The 20,704-nt window shown below is 43.9% G+C and overlaps 1 protein-coding gene across 1 annotated transcript in view; it reads right to left on the bottom strand.

The window, feature by feature from the left end:
• Window positions 1-20,704, bottom strand: part of plxnd1 (plexin D1) — a 166,851-nt gene that overhangs the window by 87,819 nt on the left and 58,328 nt on the right. The window contains exons 8-12 of the mRNA XM_061982171.1: window positions 19,416-19,515; window positions 17,784-17,882; window positions 16,378-16,467; window positions 16,110-16,209; window positions 12,581-12,738 (exon numbers count right to left, since the gene is read on the bottom strand). Of these exons, the coding sequence (XP_061838155.1) occupies window positions 12,581-12,738; window positions 16,110-16,209; window positions 16,378-16,467; window positions 17,784-17,882; window positions 19,416-19,515 (547 nt within the window). The remainder of the gene's footprint in view (window positions 1-12,580; window positions 12,739-16,109; window positions 16,210-16,377; window positions 16,468-17,783; window positions 17,883-19,415; window positions 19,516-20,704) is intronic.

Below are 20,704 nucleotides of genomic sequence, written 5' to 3'. Positions count from 1 at the left end.
TACAGACCTCAGCAGAAAGTACAGTTATATGTTATCATCACAATGTATGTCTCTGTGGTGCTGTAGAGCGCTGACATCAACATCAGCTGGCGTGCTGTTCATTTGCACCTCTTACAAGTCTGTGAGGTTTGATTTACAGCTCAGCCTCTACCAGGCCTCCACGGAGATCACAGGGTGGAAATGTGTCGACACAAACCTCGCCTCGGAATGATGACTGGAATGTTTCCTTGCATTGTGATGCATTGTTCATGCGGCTACAACCTTGATCAAATGAGGTTTTTATAGATTGTTTCAGCTTTCATGTGCAGTTCCATCACACAAATCAAAGAGAAGATGAGAACAAACACAGGAAAAGCATTGTGACTACACTGGATGCTTCTCCACCCTCTTTCTGACCAAGCAACTCTCCATCCTTCCCCCCAACATTGTAATGCCTCACTTCTTTTTCGTGTCAGACATAAACTATGTTTAGCACTTCCTGTTTTAGATGCCTGGAAAAAATAGCTCTCGACGCTTTTAAAAAGGTGGACTAGCTTTGCTTTAGAATAAATTAACTGAGCAGAAAAGGCATTAACTTGCCTTTGGGGCAAGTTGGGAAGTGCCCCAACCGATCAAAGTTAGAACTCTGGTTGATTTGTTTTCATTTCAACACACTCTTTGTATTTAGTGCAGCATAGTGACTCACTGCAATTGTCTCATAATCCAAAACCATTTCCTTACTGTGTCTGACTTTGTTCCTGCCTCATTCCATGTCCTTCCTTGACTATGCGGGGCACCAGAGTCTAAGCCCTCTGCTGCAATGTATACTACTACTGCTACTATTAGTGGTGTCCCAATTCGACATTATATCTGTCCGATATCAGCAAAAAAACATATGGGACGGCGTGGCGAAGTTGGTAGCAATCGGAGTGTTGCTGGTTACTGGGGTTCAATCCCCACCTTCTACCATCCTAGTCATGTCCGTTGTGTCCTTGGGCAAGACACTTCACCCCTTGCTCCTGATGGCTGCTGGTTAGCGCCTTGCATGGCAGCTCCCGCCATCAGTGTGTGAATGTGTGTGTGTGAATGGGTGAATGTGGTAATACTGTCAAAGCGCTTTGAGTACCTTGAAGGTAGAAAAGCGCTATACAAGTATAACCCATTTATCATTTATAACCCATTTTGGATGATATCAGCTTGCTTCTAAAATCTCCAATATAAGTGCCCTAATGTACAATCAGTCAAGCGTGTTTACTTACGCAGTCCAAATTTCATACCGTACCCGTGCAAATATGTCAGGTATGACTAATAAAGCTCCTTGAATCCTTGAAAACTGGGCAGCCTGCTAACATCTAAACCTCCTCCAATAGGCACACAAGGTTGGTCTTTTCTCATATTTTATTGAAGTCATTTACAAAAACATGGCAGGCTTTAGGCTACTAGGAGTTAGCAGCTACACTACCGCTAAGCACACAATAGCTATCCCATCCATCAATTTTCTACCGCGTTTCCCTTTTGGGGTCGCGGGGGGCGCTGGAGCCTATCTCAGCTGCATTCGGGCGGAAGACAGAGTACACCCTGGACAAGTCGCCACCTCATCTCAGGACCAACACAGAGAGACAGACAACATTCACATACACATTCAGACACTAGGGCCAATTTAGTGTTGGCAATCAACTTATCCCCAGGTGCATGTTTTTGGAGGTGGGAAGATGCCGGAGTACCCGGAGGGAACCCACACAGCACACAAGCTAGACATCCGTAATAGGTGTCTTTAATTGACCAATATTGAAGTCTAAAACATGACATCTGTCAATACAAACTAGTATCAAATAATTATGGCTGTATTTTACTTACAGATACAAAGTCTGCAAGGCAGAAGCGTATTAGAACTTAAATGGACATACAAGCTATATGATGATCCTCCAATCTTGACAACTAAAACATACTACAACTAAAATGCGCCTCTACAAGTCTAAGAAATGTGTTGAGGAAAATCTATATTTTGTCTTTGGTAATGCAGACGCCAAGGCTCTAACCTTGGTAAAATGTCTGGGAAAACATGGCTGCCAACACATTGCATCACACACCCCGAAGAGCCAGAGCGCCGCTATCCTTCCAGCGGCCCGCCCCTCTCCAGAGGCAGTCAGTAATACTGTGTATTTGCATGTGTGAGGGAGGTAGTCTTACAACAATGGTCTGCCCACGCCGAAGGAATCTCATTGCCGCTAACTTCAGTCACGTAAGAAGTGCACATAAGTTAGTGTGCCAGCATCCTGTTAGTCACACTATGCTGACAGCTACAAAGGACGAGGGATATCATGAATGCTTCAATATGGTCCATTTGTATGACAGATTGTGGACCAATGTGAGTGTGAGACCGTGTGTGTGTGTCTGTGTGTGTGTGTGTGTGTGTGTGTGCGTGTCCGCCCGCTTTGCTTGACATGCTTATTCTCCGGGGCCACTCAGGGTTTTATCTACAGGAAGTTCAGCCCGATTGGGTCTCATGTGAGCCGTGCTTCCCATGACCTCCTGCCGGGATGGGACTGATGGAGTGTTCGGTAACGGCAAACAAAACAAGTTAGCACTAAACACGCTCCCATTACTGACCTATAAACACAGCCTCAAGTAATCCCGTCTATCGTTTTCTCTACTGCAAGGTGAGCTGGAGCCTATCCCAGCTGACTTCGGGTGAGAGGAATGGCTGTCAATTGCTTATAAAAAGAGCTGCGATTAAATCGATGAATTCGATTAGAAAAAAAATGTATTTGTATTTTGTCGTTTCATTTAATTAGTTTGATTAATACGAATTCATAAAAATCCACTGCTCCAATAGTGAGAGCGGTGCACCATGGTGATGTAGGTCGTGCTGTGGGTGATGTGGCCTGTCTGTGTGTGGCGGACAAAGCAAAGTGCAGAGAGAGTTGGCTCAAAGAAGAGGGAGTAGCAGAGGAAAGGGACCAAAGAAAACAAAAAAAGCTGTCAAATATTGTGTGATCCTTTAAACTGAAAAATACAGACATTGTGGCGAAATGTTGGCACTGTCAAACGAAGCTGGCATTTCACCATGGAACTATTTCGCTGATGCAACACATTAGCAGACAGCATCCTTCATATTTAAGAGCAGTTAACAATCAGAAACAAGGTAAACGTCGATTTTGATAGCCATCTTATATGTCTGATTTGCATAACCAATTCAAACACATGTGAGGACCTGTTAACATCTAAAAAAATGTTCTGTTAATGTTCTGTTAATGCTAATCAGTTGTTTGTCCAAAAATCAAACACCACCCGTCTAATTAATATTTTTTTAAATGTGTATATGTTAAATTGTTAAATACATCGTCACTCAATTGATCATACTTTATCAGACACTCTTTTCGTTTAGTGTTGTGCTTCATTTATTATCTATCACCTGGTTTTAGACAACAAAGTTTTTTTTTACCCTATTTCAAAAAAATCTAAGTAATACATAGTAAGAGTGCTGATAAAATCGATTCACATCCGAATTGCGATTTTTATTTATACAGATTATCAGAGGTGTGGACTCGAGTCACATGACTTGGACTCGAGTCACACTCGAGTCATGAATTTGATGACTTTAGACTCGACTTGACAAAATGTAAAAAGACTTGCAACTCGACTTAGACTTTAACATCAATGACTTGTGACTTCACTTGGACTTGAGCCTTTTGAATTGACATAACTTGACATGACTTGCTACTTTCCCCAAAACCCAAAGATGAAAAAGTTATTCGGGAGCGCTCCGTATTTTTCATTGTGTACTTGTCTATCAGCGTTGCGTGTGTCAGCTGGTGTGGTCTCAGTACAACAGCCAATCAAATTAGATCTACTTTGTTTTCATCACACAGCATTCATCCAATCAAATTGCAGGACAACCAACGAAGAAGACATGTCCAAACCACACGCCAGTGAACAAAAAATGATACCTAAAATAATTTTGTTTGGGTATAAAAATTACGAGGTGGTCAACACAAAACGGTTTGCAGTATGCAACACATGCGGTTCGAAAATTACTGATGGAGAGGCAACAACTTCCAACTTCGTCCGGCATTTGAAGTTGCACAAAGAACGGTAAGTTTTGAATGTAAGATAACGTTTATTGGCTAAGTAACGTGACTTTTATTTGCTGTGTAGTTAAATCAGTGAGGCTGTAAACTCACTGCTAACGTTATAACGTTATTGCAAACACGGGAATCTGTTGCAGTTCACTACCTTATTCATACTTTTTGTTCAGTGATTTTTTTCAAGCAGGGTTACGTTAGTCAATATATCACACGTAACGTTAGACGGCGGTCAGCAGCACCGCGTATTTTAGCCACCTAAAAAAAGACAAAAATAGTAAAATAAAGGTCAGTTAAAATGTATACTATATTATGAATATGTGTACCGTTTTAGCTAGCTTTCTGACATACTGTTGGTTGTTTACCTCAGTGGTCCCCAACCACCGGGCCGCGGCCCGGTACTGGTCCGTGGATTGATTGGTATCGGGCCGCACAAGAAATAATTTTTTTCTTTTTTCTTTTTTTAATTAAATCAACATAAAAAACACAAGATACACTCACAAGTAGTGCACCAACCCAAAACAACTCTCTCCCCCCTTTTGTTCTGGGCATTGAACATGAAGACTCTTCCTTCACTGTTCCGAGTGGCCATGAGAGTCTTGGCAGTGCCTGCCTCCAGTGCTCCAGTGGAGCGAGTTTTCAGCCATGGTGGCATCATACTACGCCCCCATCGTGCACAAATGACTGACAGACTCTTGGCTAATTTGGTCTTTTGCAAATGCAATTCAGCATAGGGCCCTGACATATAAAAGGTACAACTTTTTTGTTATGTTCACGTATATGTCATGTTTTTTCAATGTTAACACTTTTGTACAAATAAGTACATTTGCACTTTATTTTTCAATGTGTTTGTTCTGTAAAGGAATGAGTTAATGTTTAAAATGACTGGATAATAGTGCTATTATAAAGTGCAATGTCAGCACAATTTTCTTTCCTGCAATTTAAAATGCACTTGTTTTAATAAATAAATACAGCGTTTGAAAAGCATACACAATCTGTGTTAATATATTAGTCTGTGGTTAAAAGGACTTGAAAGGACTCGAAACTCAAAATGCAGGACTTAGGACTTGACTTGAGACTTTCCAGTCTTGACTTTGGACTTGACTCGGGGCTTGCCTGTCTTGACTCGGGACTTGACTCGGACTTGAGGGCAAAGACTTGAGACTTACTTGTGACTTGCAAAACAATGACTTGGTCCCACCTCTGCAGATTATACATTGATTTATGATTTTTGTTCATGAACTTTTTTTAAGAATCAATTTTTAAAAATAAGTTTTTAAGGCCATCTCAACGCTTACGCTCTCTGCTTATATCAATCATCAATCAATCAATGTTTATTTATATAGCCCTAAATCACAAGTGTCTCAAAGGGCTGCACAAGCCACAACGACATCCTCGGTACAAAGCCCACATAAGGGCAAGGAAAAACTCACCCCAGTGGGACGTCGATGTGAATGACTATGAGAAACCTTGGAGAGGACCGCATATGTGGGTAACCCCCCCCCCTCTAGGGGAGACCGAAAGCAATGGATGTCGAGTGGGTCTGACATAATATTGTGAGAGTCCAGTCCATAGTGGATCCAACATAATAGTAAGAGTCCAGTCCATAGTGGGGCCAGCAGGACACCATCCCGAGCGGAGACGGGTCAGCAGCGCAGAGATGTTCCCAGCCGATGCACAGGCGAGCGGTGCACCCCGGGTCCCGACTCTGGGTAGTCAGCACTTCATCCATGGCCACCGGACCTGTGCCCCCCCCCCCCCCCCCCCCTCCACAAGGAATAGGGGAGCAGAGGAGAAAAGAAAAGAAACGGCAGATCAACTGGTCTAACAGGGGGGCTATTTAAAGGCTAGAGTATACAAATTAGTTTTAAGATGGGACTTAAATGCTTCTACTGAGGTAGCATCTCTAATTGTTACCGGGAGGGCATTCCATAGTACTGGAGCCCGAATAGAAAACGCTCTATAGCCCGCAGACTTTTTTTGGGCTCTGGGAATCACTAATAAGCCGGAGTTCTTTGAACGCAGATTTCTTGCCGGGACATATGGTACAATGCAATCGACAAGATAGGACGGAGCTAGACCGTGTAGTATTTTATACGTAAGTAGTAAAACCTTAAAGTCACATCTTAAGTGCACAGGAAGCCAGTGCAGGTGAGCCAGTATAGGCGTAATATGATCAAACTTTCTTGTTCTTGTCAAAAGTCTAGCAGCCACATTTTGTACCAATTGTAGTCTTTTTATGCTAGACATAGGGAGACCCGAAAATAATACGTTACAGTAGTCGAGACGAGACGTAACGAACGCATGAATAATGATCTCAGCGTTGCTAGTGGATAAAATAGAACGAATTTTAGCGATATTACGGAGATGAAAGAAGGCCGTTTTAGTAACACTCTTAATGTGTGATTCAAACGAGAGAGTTGGGTCGAAGATAATACCCAGATTCTTTACTGATTCGCCTTGTGTAATTGTTTGGTTGTCAAATGTTAAGGTGGTATTATTAAATAAATGTCGGTGTTTAGCAGGACCGATAATCAGCATTTCCGTTTTCTTGGCGTTGAGTTGCAAGAAGTTAGCGGACATCCATTGTTTAATTTCATTAAGACACGCCTCCAGCTGACTACAATCCGGCGTGTTGGTCAGCTTTAGGGGCATGTAGAGTTGGGTGTCATCAGCATAACAATGAAAGCTAACACCGTATTTGCGTATGATGTCGCCTAGCGGCAGCATGTAAATACTAAAGAGTGCGGGGCCAAGAACCGAACCCTGAGGAACTCCGCACGTTACCTTAACATAGTCCGAGGTCACATTATTATGGGAGACGCATTGCATCCTGTCAGTAAGATAAGAGTTAAATCACGACAAAGCTAAGTCTGACATACCAATACGTGTTTTGATACGCTCTAATAAAATATTATGATCGACGGTATCGAAAGCAGCGCTAAGATCAAGAAGCAGCAACATAGATGACGCATCAGAATCCATCGTTAGCAGTAGATCATTAGTCATTTTTGCGAGGGCTGTCTCCGTAGAGTGATTTGCCCTGAAACCGGATTGAAAAGGTTCACAGAGATTGTTAGACACTAAGTGTTCATTTAGCTGCTGTGCGACAATTCTTTCGAGGATTTTCGAAATAAAGGGAAGGTGGGACACCGGTCGGTAGTTTACCATGAGGTCAGGATCAAGATTAGATCTTTTGAGCAGAGGATGAATAATCGCTTTCTTGAATGCTAGGGGGACAGTGCCAGAGGAAAGTGATAAGTTTATAATATTTAGCACTGATGGACCTAATAATACAAAAAGCTCCTTGATAAGTTTCCCAGGAAGTGGGTCAATATACCATACATCCGCAGCCAAGAGAAGCTTTTGTAACAGCAAACCTGTTTTTGAAAAGGTTTTTGTTACGATCCGCTGCCCGGATCATAGTTTGTTTATGTTTGAGTCACGTGTTTTCAGCACCTTGAGTTTCGTTTGTTTCTGTTGCCATGACGGCAGATTGTACGCACCTGCCTCTGGTTAGTGTTCGGGACGCGCACCTGTTGCCCGGGCACTAATCAGAGGGCTATTTAGTCTTTGCCCTGGCCTCACTCGGTCTGGCTTCCTAGTTTGTTCCCATACAACTGTTAACGACTACTTTGATTCTGCTAGCTTTTCACGCTATGCTATTTGTGCCTGCTAGCTCCCACGCTAGTCCTTTTGTTTTGCCTTTTGTGCTACGTGCATGTATTTTTGTTTATTCATCGTATGATTTATATTTTAAATAAATCATATTCCTACCTGCAAGCTGTGTCCGAAGCCGTCTGCATCCTTGGGAGAACCACACCCGCATCACGATGCGACCAAGTCATTACAGTAGGAAGCCAGCAGAAGACAATTCTCCCGCATCGGCTAACGAGGAGTTCGACGAAGGTACGTGGGAGGTGTTGCGAGCGATGGAGGCGGAAACTCTTCGCTATTCCCCCTCGGAGCGCCAGGACCTGATATGGGGTCCTAACGGAAAGCTGGTCCCAATCCACTCCGTTTGGCCCGAGGACACCGCCACACCCCCGCAGTACCGAACGCGTCAGCGAAGACGGAAGCCGCCCAAGAGGTCTTCACTTTGCTGCCAAGACGCGCCACTCCCTCAGACTCCTCCACTGGTACACAGCAAGCTACATGCAGCCCACACTTCCCCTCCTCAGATGTTTGGCAACCCCATCGACCACTTTGCCAAACAGTTTTCCGATTGGGCTGTCAGTCACATGGACAGCTACAACAATGACATCATGGCGCCCCCCGAAGAGGTAACTCCGCCCACTTCAGATGACGTCATTTCATTGGCGCCCCCCGAAGAGGTAACTCCGCCCACTTCCGATGACATCATTGAGCAAGAATTTTATTTTCCATCTTCTAATTCTTTCTGTCAGCCAATTCCAAATGACTTTTATTCCAAGATAAAACATTATCAGGACATTTTTGTTAAGTGTAAGTCTAGTCAGTCACATTCTGATTTTCAAACTCCACCTCCAGTGACTTTGGTTCCACCCCCAGTGACTATTGCTCCGCCCACTGCACATATTTTCTCCCCCTGTTCTCTCACCCAATCTCAAGTGGGGGGTGAGAATAGACAATTTGGACAATTTAAAGAGGAGGAGTATACCCCCCTCCTTACCTCCCCCCACCCACCCTTGAAGACGGTTCCAAACCGCAAAGAGCGCGTCTGGTATCCGCGTCTTGAGGGGGGGGGCTAGTACTGGGAACTGTGCTAGTGGGGTGGCACAACTGCGCTCAGCTAAGCCGCAACCTCCTGCACGGCCACCGCCACCAGTTTTTTGGCGTGCTAAGCGGCAACCTCCTGCACGACCACCGCCACCAGTTTTCCGGCGTGCTAAGCCGCAACCCCCTGCACGGCCACCGCCACCAGTTTTTCGGCGTGCTAAACCGCAACCTCCTGCACGGCCACCGCCACCAGTCTTTCAGCGTGATAAACCGCAACCTCCTGCACGGCCACCGCCACCAGTCTTTCGGCGTGCTAAGCCGCAACCTCCTGCGCGGCCACCGCCACCAGTCCTTCGCCATGCTAAGTCACAACCGCCAGCTAGGCCACCTCCAGCTGCACCTCGGCTAGCACCTGTTCCTGCACCTCGGCTGACACACCAAGCTTCGTCTCCTGTACCTCCACCACGCCAAGCTCCACCATGCCAAGTTCCTCGGCTGGTTCCCACACCAGCGCCGGCTCCAAGGCTGGTTTCCATACCAGCGCCGGCTCCACGGCTGGTTCCCACACCAGCGCCGGCTCCAAGGCTGGTTCCCACACCAGCGCCGGCTCCAAGGCTGGTTCCCACACCAGCGCCGGCTCCACGGCTGGTTCCCACACCAGCGCCGGCTCCACGGCTGGTTCCCACACCAGCGCCGGCTCCACGGCTGGTTCCCACACCAGCGCCGGCTCCACGGCTGGTTCCCACACCAGCGCCGGCTCCAAGGCTGGTTCCCACACCAGCGCCACCTCCAAGGCTGGTTCCCACACCAGCGCCACCTCCAAGGCTGGTTCCCGCACCGGCTCCAAGACCAACCCCTGTCCCTGCTCCGAGGCTAGCACGAGTCGCGGCTCCAAGACTTGCACCAGAACCTGCACCAGCGGCCGCGACGACGACGTCTCCTCCTGCCTCCACGACGACGACGTCTCCTCCTGCCTCCACGGCGACGACAACTCCTCCTGCCTCCACGGCGACGACGACTCCTCCTGCCTCCATGGCGACGACGACTCCTCCTGCTTCCACGGCGACGTCTGCTCTCTCCTCGTCTCCGGTGGGCTTTTCCAGGACGCCGCCACCTTCCTCGCCCTCATCGTCGTCTCAGCGACCTCGAGTGGTCTGGCTGCGCAAGCGGCGCTCTCAGAGGTTTGTGTATGGACACCAGTGGCGCAAACAGCAGCGACACCCGAGACATAGACTTGGAACTCTCCGGCTGCTGAACTTCTGGCGCCACTCACGCCCACCTTCTCGGCAGCCACGAATGTGGCTTTTCCGTGGTCGCCCGCCTCGCCTGCGGCAGCGGCGTTCCACTCGCCGCCGCCACCTGACTCTTCCCCGGTGGATTCGGGGACACGTGGCCTGGCGACCCACCACCAAATCCTCCCTCCGCCCTCCCTTGTCTCTCGAACTATTTCTTGCTTTTTGGGTTCTAGTTTTATTTTGTGTCAAGGGACATCTGGAATATATCCTTTAAGGGGGGGGTACTGTTACGATCCGCTGCCCGGATCATAGTTTGTTTATGTTTGAGTCACGTGTTTTCAGCACCTTGAGTTTCGTTTGTTTCTGTTGCCATGACGGCAGATTGTACGCACCTGCCTCTGGTTAGTGTTCGGGACGCGCACCTGTTGCCCGGGCACTAATCAGAGGGCTATTTAGTCTTTGCCCTGGCCTCACTCGGTCTGGCTTCCTAGTTTGTTCCCATACAACTGTTAACGACTACTTTGATTCTGCTAGCTTTTCACGCTATGCTATTTGTGCCTGCTAGCTCCCACGCTAGTCCTTTTGTTTTGCCTTTTGTGCTACGTGCATGTATTTTTGTTTATTCATCGTATGATTTATATTTTAAATAAATCATATTCCTACCTGCAAGCTGTGTCCGAAGCCGTCTGCATCCTTGGGAGAACCACACCCGCATCACGATGCGACCAAGTCATTACAGTTTTATTATCAATTCTGTACCAAATAATGCTAGAATAGGTGTGAATCAAGAATCAATATAAAAATCGAATCTTCAGCCCAAGAATCAGAACTGAATCAAATCAGGAGTTGTTGAAAAATTCCCATTCCTAATAAATAGTGATGCTCCCATGGTAAAAGTGCAATTTCAATATTATGTGCAAATATAATAAGAAAGAATAAGGGTCATGGGCAGCACGGTGGAAGAGGGGTTAGTGCATCTGCCTCACAATACGAAGGTCCTGAGCAGTCCTGGGTTCAATCCCGGGCTCGGGATCTTTCTGTGTGGAGTTTGCATGTTCTCCCCCGTGACTGCGTGGGTTCCCTCCGGGTACTCCGGCTTCCTCCCACCTCCAAAGACATGCACCTGGGGATAGGTTGATTGGCAACACTAAATTGGCCCTAGTGTGTGAATATGAGTGTGAATGTTGTCTGTCTATCTGTGTTGGCCCTGTGATGAGGTGGCGACTTGTCCAGGGTGTACCCCGCCTTCCGCCCGATTGTAGCTGAGATAGGCTCCAGCGCCCCCCGTGACCCCAAAGGGATTAAGCGGTAGAAAATGGATGGATGGATGGATGGATGGATAAGGGTCATCACATAACTCCTTGTTTATTTAAAAATGTTTTCCTAAAAGACGCATTGAAGTGTGTTTTATTAGATTACACTGATTAATCGAACAAATTAATGGATACATTACTCAATTACTAAAATAATCGATGCAGCCCGACTTATACTCATTCACGAACGACAATAAATAGAGAGATTTAGTACCAGAAATTTAAAATCTATTTAATTTTTCAGTTATCACTGTATGTTATACATTTTCCAATGCTTAAGCAGACTTCGACAATATGTAATAAATCATTTAAATACTGGTGCAGATACAGACTTTTTTTTAAATCTCAGGCTAGCTTCTTCTACGAGTTGTTTGGTAGTAATTGACCACTTTGTAATGAGCACTACTGCCACCTACAGGGCCAGAATGGAAAGGTTATCAACCGCAACTTGTTGAAATGTATCACATCATCTGTCCATCCATTTTCTACCGCTTGTCCCTCTCGGGGTTGCGGGGGGTGCCGGAGTCTATCCCAGCTGCAATCGGGCGAAAGGCGGGGTACACCCTAGACAAGTCGTCACCTCATCGCAGGGCCAACACTCATATAATAATTCTATAATTAAATGGTTGTGTTTTTTGACAGCAGAAGAATTGGTTTTCTACCGCTTGTCCCTCTCGGGGTTGCGGGGGGTGCCGGAGTCTATCCCAGCTGCATTCGGGCGAAAGGCGGGGTACACCCTAGACAAGTCGTCACCTCATCGCAGGGCCAACACTCATATAATAATTCTATAATTAAATGGTTGTGTTTTGTGACAGCAGAAGAATTTAATTAAATGTTACATTCTCAAATGTTTCCAGCTGTGTTTCTCTGACATACACTACTCTAAACAAGCAGGGCGGACTCGAACACATTCCCTATGTTTCTTATTCTTGTTATCAGTGGTTTTCTTATACAAAAAGAACCCTCTATTCTCTGTCCAAACTGTGGACAGACATGTAGGTACAAGTCGCTCTGCTGAGTGAACACAGAATGTCCCTGGAGAACTGCAGTCAATGGGAGCGTTAGCACCATTGCACACTCGATTGATGACTGATTAATGTCCGTCATACATTGTGTGAGCAGCTGACAGTGGACAGACAGGGCATGACGGCACCAAACCATGTGAGTGACCCCATGATTCACGCCATAATACACCCTGAGGGCTACAGAGAGGAGGTGGCGACTGAATGCAGCTATGAGTGTAACTACTTGTAGTCCCCTGTGCTCTTACCTTCTGGATCTCTGGTGCTGGGCATTGATCTCTGATTGCCTGGCAGTTGTCCCTCAGTCTGCAGCTGTTTTCACACCAACCGCACAGGTGTCCCTGATCCTCACGGCCCCAGCACTGAGAGCAGTCTGTGCTTCCCACTCCACAGTTGTACACCTCCACTAGAGGGAGATAACTTTTTTTAATTACATGTTTCTTTTCTGGCTTAGGCAAACAATGTGGGTAGCATAACTGTAAATTGACAGCAGGATAATGCATAAATGCTGGCAAAGCAAATTGAGTATTTTTTGTGCTTCCCATGCGTCTCCCTGTGTGAGCATCTGCATATCAGACTGTGTATGTATCCCATTAAGTCTGTTTTGTTTTCCTTTCCCACTTCTGATGACTCAGCATGTTACGAGGCATCGTCATGTCCGTTAACCATGCAAACTTTGGCACTGGCTTCAGGCTGCGCGTTCACACGGCCTGTGAGCCTCACATCTGGGCCTGGGAGAGGGAAGGCCTGGCTCGTATGTTTACCGCTGACAGTACGCCAAGTTCAACAGCACTTCATATCATCTCTCCGTTGTCATGGAGATCTAAGTGTGCTTGCAACTCTACATGTGGACACGGCATCGGACACCTTAAATTGCATCTATATCCAACAGTCATTACGTGTAATTAGATGCCCACTGGCTATGGAATTATGGTAAATCAGCAATTGTTGTGAAATTATATGTTGGAATACACAAAGTACTATTATTACAAGAGAGTGACAGCGTAATAATGTTTGTCTCTGAATACTTTTCCCCCCTCCTCGTATAATTAAATGCAAAAATCTCAGCAGACATTGTTTTAACACAGGTGAAATGCATTCTGGGAGCATAGGTGGCAGCTATTGTTCTTGAAAGTTTATAATTATACTGCGATCACAGCACAGAAACTTAAGGCCATGTCCACTTGAACATGAATATTTTAAAAACTCATACTTTTGTATGCATTTTGGCCTCTTATACTTTTGTCCTCAAAAACTAAGACTTTTGTAATAAAATGAGTTCAACAGAGCTTTGAGGTTTGTGTCATAATGACATAATCTCACGGCTGTTTCGTACACACGCACATACCCGGAGCGTTTGTACGAAACAGCCGTGAGTGACCGCAATTAAAGCCAGACTTTTTACCACGCAGATGAACAATTTGCATTTAATACAACTTTTAATCGTATAAAGTATAGACATTTAAAAAAATCTACAGCATATCTCAACTTACTGACTTAATTGATTCTGTGACGGAGCTCTGACCATAAAACACTTGTATCTCAAATCAACGTCGCCCATTGAAACAAAATGAATTCAATTTAATTAGTGACACCCCCCCTCCAAAAAAAAAAGAAGAAGAATCTTAACATGTAACAGTTGGAATGTTCCAATCAATTACAGTAAAAGCGTTGGGGAATGTTTGCTTGCAACTTAAAGCATAACAATTATCTTTGATGCCCAGATTTTGTGATAGCGACATTGAGCTAATCACTCTAGTAGTGACCATACAATACTTATATCGTCATTTGTGTCGATGCGCCTACCACTGTGAGCTCTATTTTAGCTGTTAGCATCGGTTAGCATGGCTTATTGTATCCTACGATGTGTTGTGTAATATGTTCATCTGTTCTCATCCTTCAGTAATACTTGTAATAAATGTAGCTTATTTGTTGCCATGGAGGCGAGGATTGCTGACTTAGAAGCAGCTTTGCAATGTGGACGGATGTTAGCTGCTGGCTTGCTAGCAAAGATGCATGAGTCGCTGGCGCTGCTTTACATCTATTTGTGTCTAAAGTGAGGCAAGCTGACAAAAGCATGCGCATGAATCATTTTGCGGACATTCCTGGCATAGTTTTAAGGACAAACTGTCAACTGATTGCTAGTCTTCCGCAATACACGGCCTATGTTTCTATATTCGATTAACCTAAAAATATGTAGCTGATTTTTATCAATTGTAGTGGCTGCTACCGATGCAGCCAAATTGCTCGCTTGTCAAACCAGATATCCGGTCACATTGGTTTTAATGCTCACAAGCCTAATAGCTGGTGATGTTCTTGTTTTATTTTTTGCTTTCAAAAATGTAACTTGGAGCAAGTTGCAAACAGTTCCTTTACCAACAGAACCTAAGTGTATTTACTTATGGGTGTTGATCCATTTCGTGTAGCAGTCGATATGCATGCGTATGCTTTACAACACCCACGCGCCGTTAAAAAACCTTCCTGATTTTAAAGTCATGTCATTATACGTAATATATCACTATATTGATGAACATAGGCGTTATAGACAGTTAGACTGTTTTGAAACTATGCTTGTGTGGCTGGTGTGGACATGGCCTCACTATAGAACAGTGGTTCTCAAATTTTTTTTTACCAAGTACCACCCCAGAAAAAACTTTGCTCTCATTAAAAATACAGTAACACAGTAGGCCTAAAAATTTATTAAAAACAAAGTAAAGGTTTTTAACAATTTTTGGCCACTGTAACAATAGCAATGTGCACATGGACACAATTAATCGGATTAAAAGCCTAACTGCAATAAAACGGTCCATGTAAACATGCCATTTGGAATATTTTGAACCTTGCACACACGATCGGATCAAAATTTAATTCCAATCGAGACGGGGGGTTAATGTTGATAGTCAATAAGATTGGAACGCATGAAAACAATTTGGGTCGAAATGATCCTTACGACGCATGTCTTTGACGTCAGCCATACTTTACCAGTGGTGTAGGAGGGTTTAATTGAATAATCTCAGAATGAAACGATTGTCTTGCTACAATATCCCTCCAATCAACATGTACAGAAGTAGCGTTATTTACTGTTGAGGTCGTTCCTCTAAAACCAAGACTAGCAAAAACAAAAGTATGGTCTGGAGTGTCACGTGTCGACGTAACAGTAAAAGGAGAGATTCAGTTGTTGTTTCAACGAGCTGTTTTATTCATGGTCTTACAGCCACTCCAAGTGCTAACTGTTAGCCTCAGGCATGTAACATGAAGGCACGCCCTGATGATGTCACATCTACGACTATAGAAAATACGGCAACCCGTACATATCACAACATGGAGGGCGCAGAATAGCTCCATTTCAAAAAGAGGTAAAACAAAAGTAGCGAACAGAAGGAAACTTTTTTTTTTATAAATAATGTGACAACATTGAACAAGCAGAAAGGCACATAGCCATGTTTGTTTACAGCGGATTCACTGCTTCTTCTTCTTCTACTTCCGTTTACGGTTTGTGCTGCACATGTCAAAATAAAGTATTTTGATCTAAAGTGTGGATAATTCTTTCAGGGTCCATGGACAAAATAACATTGTAATCCAAATCATGATCAGATTAAAAACATTTTGGATATGTACACGTGGCTACTGTAACAGTTTGAACAGTAACACTGTGTTTGAATATTTAATTAACCCACATACCACTAGTGGTATGCATATCACAGTTTGATGTGTCTGCTGAAGAAGATGTTTTTTTGTTTTAAAAAACTTGTGTGTTAGATAATGACCATGTCTTACCGTTCATAGGCAGGGGGCTGTCCACAAAAGTGTCCTGGCTAAGGAATCCTCTCCTCCTCAGGTTGAGGTGGTAAATGTGACTCCTATGGTTGGTGGACAGCTACACGGACACAAAAGTAGTTATGCGACATTTCTGTAATTGACTCATGATTGGGCCTAAACTTGATAACAATGAAAGCACTGCTACCAGAAATCAGCAGGCGCTAAAGTGCTTTTGTTGTTCCAAATGGACTCTGGCTATTTGTGGTAGGTAATTGTCTGCACTTACTGTCACACCACTGCACTTGACAGTGGAGCTGTTTAGCCATGTGGCTTCGTATTGCTGCTCTGTCCCAAAGTCACACTCCAGCCCCTCCCCCTGTAATGAAAAACACCATACCCAGCAATAAGCAATTATAGACAAGTACATGGCGATCTGATGCAGTTTCCTGCACAGGGAAAAAAATAAATCAAAGTTTGGTACCAATTAAAGACGTTTAGAGTGGAAGGAGAAAGTAATTGGACCTGCCAGGTGAAGATGGGAGCCATTCTAAATTCATACCCATTAGCATCTGGACCACAACACCTCAGCGCAAGATCAATCAAATTTACTCCTCTTAAAATAAGTGCCAGATGAGAAGTTAGAAACATAGAATATCAGCACGACCAGAGAAGGAAATTCAGACAGTTCTAACTGACCAGAATGTTTTTTTAAATTACTTTTTAAACTGGAGTTTTCTGCCATTTGGCCCAAGGAATGCTCATCATTTCTAATGTGTGCACTGTCTGAAGGTTTGAGGCCAAACGTGTTGTTAAGAGTATCAGTGAGAATGTCTATCGCAGTTTATTTAAGTGTGTTCAAGGGACAACAACACCCCCACCTCTCCGACCTTCAGAACACCACCGCCACTACAAACACACACACATACATACTCGCACACACACAACCTCCACCGTATGGGACCAAATCCAATTTTACTCCCACAAACTCCAGAAGCATCTGTGAGTTGGCGATGACTTTGCCACAGAAACCAAGCGTAAGTGACTCAGATTCACCGCAGTGGTGACTGGATGAAGTCGTTACTCAAACAATGTCAGTTTGAATGAACTTCCGTAATGAAACCTGCAAGTCTGTGAAGGATGCCCTGAAGATCTGTGTTCGCTGGGGGGGGGGGGGGGTGTAGACATTTGTGCGCGAGTCAAAGTCTGTCACCATAGCAACACCTCGGAAAAGGGCTTGAAAAGGCCAGCAAGGTTAGACAAGGGACCACCTGGCAATTTGTCTGCAGACACTATTCAAGTAAATGTCCTAACCAGTGAACATGCCTACATTCAGATTAGGATTATGGATTACAACATGAGTTTTTTAATTGAATATGCTGCCTGTGTGCTGCTGACAGAGACATAACTTGAGCAACATAAGCAAAAAGATCCCTGCTTGTTCTTCATATTCTCACAACGTGCACATCAGCCCGCCTCAGCTTTTGCTCATTTACAGACCAAACTCACAGCACACACACATCCATCTGTGCCTCGCTCAGTTTGAAGCAAACACACCATATGCTTCGGTTTTATTCCACTTATTTTCACAACATGTATGTTGGCCAAAGTCCAACTTCAGACCTACACTGTGTGTGTGTGTGTGTGTGTGTGTGTGTGTGTGTGTGTGTGTGTGTGTGTGTGTGTGTGTGGTACCTCCTGGATGTTGTTAAGGGATATGGTGAAATCCTGGGCCGCACCCGATGGCGATGGAGGAACCTCAGTGGCTACCAAGCTGGGACAGGAAACTGCATTCTGTGGTGGGGGGTGCAGGAAGTGACATAAAATAGTTAGAAAAAAGACAATAGCTTCGTCGCACACATCCTCAAACCAAAATATGTGTCCTGTTTATCTGGAGGAGGTAGGAGGAAATGAGAGGGTGAAGTCTCACTTGGAGGGAAACAACAACGGCTTCAAATAGAAAGACGATGATGGATTAGAATAACAGACCCACTGGACGCTATGATGGGATCAGCAGGACGGAAAATACCCACCACCTCCTCTTGGTCATTTTTAGAAATGACCTCACTTAAAATGCGAAAATATCTTGTGCTGCCTTGATATCTAATTTCATTTGCTTTGGGACATTAAAAGGCAAACATGACATCTGTTCCCAAACATCCAATGATATCTGTATCACTTCACAAATGAACTGAAGCCAATTGTGAGGGGTCTTGTGATGCAAAAACAAACAGTGGACTTCCACAGAAATAAAGCTTTCAAATTGTCAAGACACTGAGCAGCTTGACCATCAGGTGACCAGAGACCTGGGCATCACACTGGTAAGAAGTGTGACTGGACGTTACAACCACCACCCTCACTCCTTCAGGTTCAAATCTCCTCAACCAGACTGAAGGCAATGAATAAGCATTTTCTGACATTTTCTTGTGCAGCCCTTTGAGACACTCCCGATTTAGGGCTATATAAGTAAACTGTGATTGATTGATTGATTGACACACTGACATGCCCAATAATTTTGCCTCCAAGGGGCAAATAAAAAATGTGTCAATGGGCCACGGGGTTCAAGTGTACAGCAGCACCATGAGTGAGGATTTAAACCTATACTCCCATATAGAAGTTTTTTCCAGACTTTTTACTGACAAAAAATCATATTATAAATATCAGTGAAATAACCACTAAGAGATTACAATAAAAAGCATATCTATATATTTATTGCTTTATTGATCACCATTAACTTCAAATAAGCACCAGAGCTCCTCTTTTGTTGTTTGGCAGCTTGCAGACAACCTTTAAGACACTTTTTAATCCATTTTAATTCATTTTAGCGGTGGTTTTTTTTTTTTTTTTGGTTAAAATCTTTTCAGGTCATTGGGGTGTGTGTGTGTGTGACAGGAAGAAAAGCTTTGACTTGCTTGAATATATCTCTTGATACACATATTTTACAGACTTTTTTTCTGGGGAAAAAGGTTGTTTATTATTCACGTCAATACGGTAATATGGACCATTGTAATGTACAACATGATTATATGTTTGTGTAATCCATTTGTTTGAAGAAATACAATATGTTTAGTAAATAATTATATTACCATGGATCTACTTGTCCACATGCTGACATTTAAACTAAAGGAAAGGTATTTTAAGTGTTCTACAGCAGAACCTTCCGCTAAATGTTACGGCTGTCTTTCTTATTCCAACATGCTGCATTAAAACGTCACGTGTTTGTTCTTGTCGAGCCCTGACTGATTCAAAACATGGGGCAGCACACATTCAAAATCTTGCATATGAGAAAGTCTGGCTTCCATCTGACTTTGAATATTACTAACTCACCTCCAGCAGGTAGTGCTTTGACTCATCTTTACTGGAGACACACTGGTGGTTGTCCTGGTCCCAGTAGCATTTCCACCTTGTGCTCAGGCAGCTAACACACCTGATAGACACAAGCAAATAGGTGAGGGTCAGATCCTGTGTCTGCACAATGACCAATCATCTCATTAGTTGCACAAACTAAACTGCAAAGACCAAAGTTATGCTACAGAAAAGGGATGTGATGATTAATCACATAGCAGATGTGTTCACTCCTCATCTTCAACACACCCAGCCAGCAGGTCCACATGAACACCATCTGAAAGCACTTCTCTATCCAAACAGTCAATGATGATATGTTGAAGCCCACTATAAGGGAGTAAGAGCAGTATTTCTTCTTAATGAGGTCCATGCCTTGATCAGGATTTCAAAGTTCACAGTAGAAGTGACCTCTATTACATCTGAGAGATGATCAACATGTGTTCATGTATTGTGTGCATTCCCTCAGATACTACAAACGACATGTTTTGTCTTTGCGAGCAACCACTTGCATGATGCCAATCTGATCATTGTCATCCCTGTGCGGTGTAATTTTTTTTATAAAGAGCCATCGCAAGGCTGCCAAATTAGCAGCAATGTCAAAAGGTAAGATAAGCTGTGTTGGATCAACAGTTCTTCAAAAATACACCTTTTCCATGTTTTTACTGTTAGAGATGACACATATGTCGTCTGTCACAGTTTAGTAGTACAACCGTTGCACCTTTGCTGGATTCCACTGCTGGTTAAACGTTAAGCATTATTCATAGGGGCTCCTATATAGAAGACATGTTCAGAATCTCAGTCCCTTTTGATTGAAATGATAAACAAAATGGTTCACCAAAGGTGTAGTTGTTCAAATGACTGAATGGTTGTTTGGTCTATATGGGCCCTGAAATTGACAGCTGATAAGTCCAACGTGTACACTGCCTTTTTCCCCAAAATCAGATGGGATAGGTTCCAGAGACACACACTAGGTGGTTTGGAGCAATGGACTACTTCACATACATAATTATCATATTTTTAATTGATATTCTCCTTCAGGGATTATAATCACTATAATAAATAAGCCTTGTAATATTTTTTTTCATCCAGTATCCAGGGTTTTATGCACTCAATTGCAAGAGAAAACACACAGTTTTATGATAATATTTACCAATTTCATATATATTTGTTGGTATTTGTCATTTTAAAAATACATGATGATGCTTAGTTAAAATAATATAGATGAAAACAATACTGAATGCAGTGATGTGCGGTGTTGTTTAGGGCAGGTG

The sequence above is a fragment of the Nerophis lumbriciformis genome, linkage group LG01, assembly GCF_033978685.3.
Source record: "Nerophis lumbriciformis linkage group LG01, RoL_Nlum_v2.1, whole genome shotgun sequence".
In the NCBI taxonomy this organism is placed as follows: Eukaryota; Metazoa; Chordata; class Actinopteri; order Syngnathiformes; family Syngnathidae; genus Nerophis; species Nerophis lumbriciformis.
This window is presented reverse-complemented; position numbering and strand designations above follow the sequence as displayed.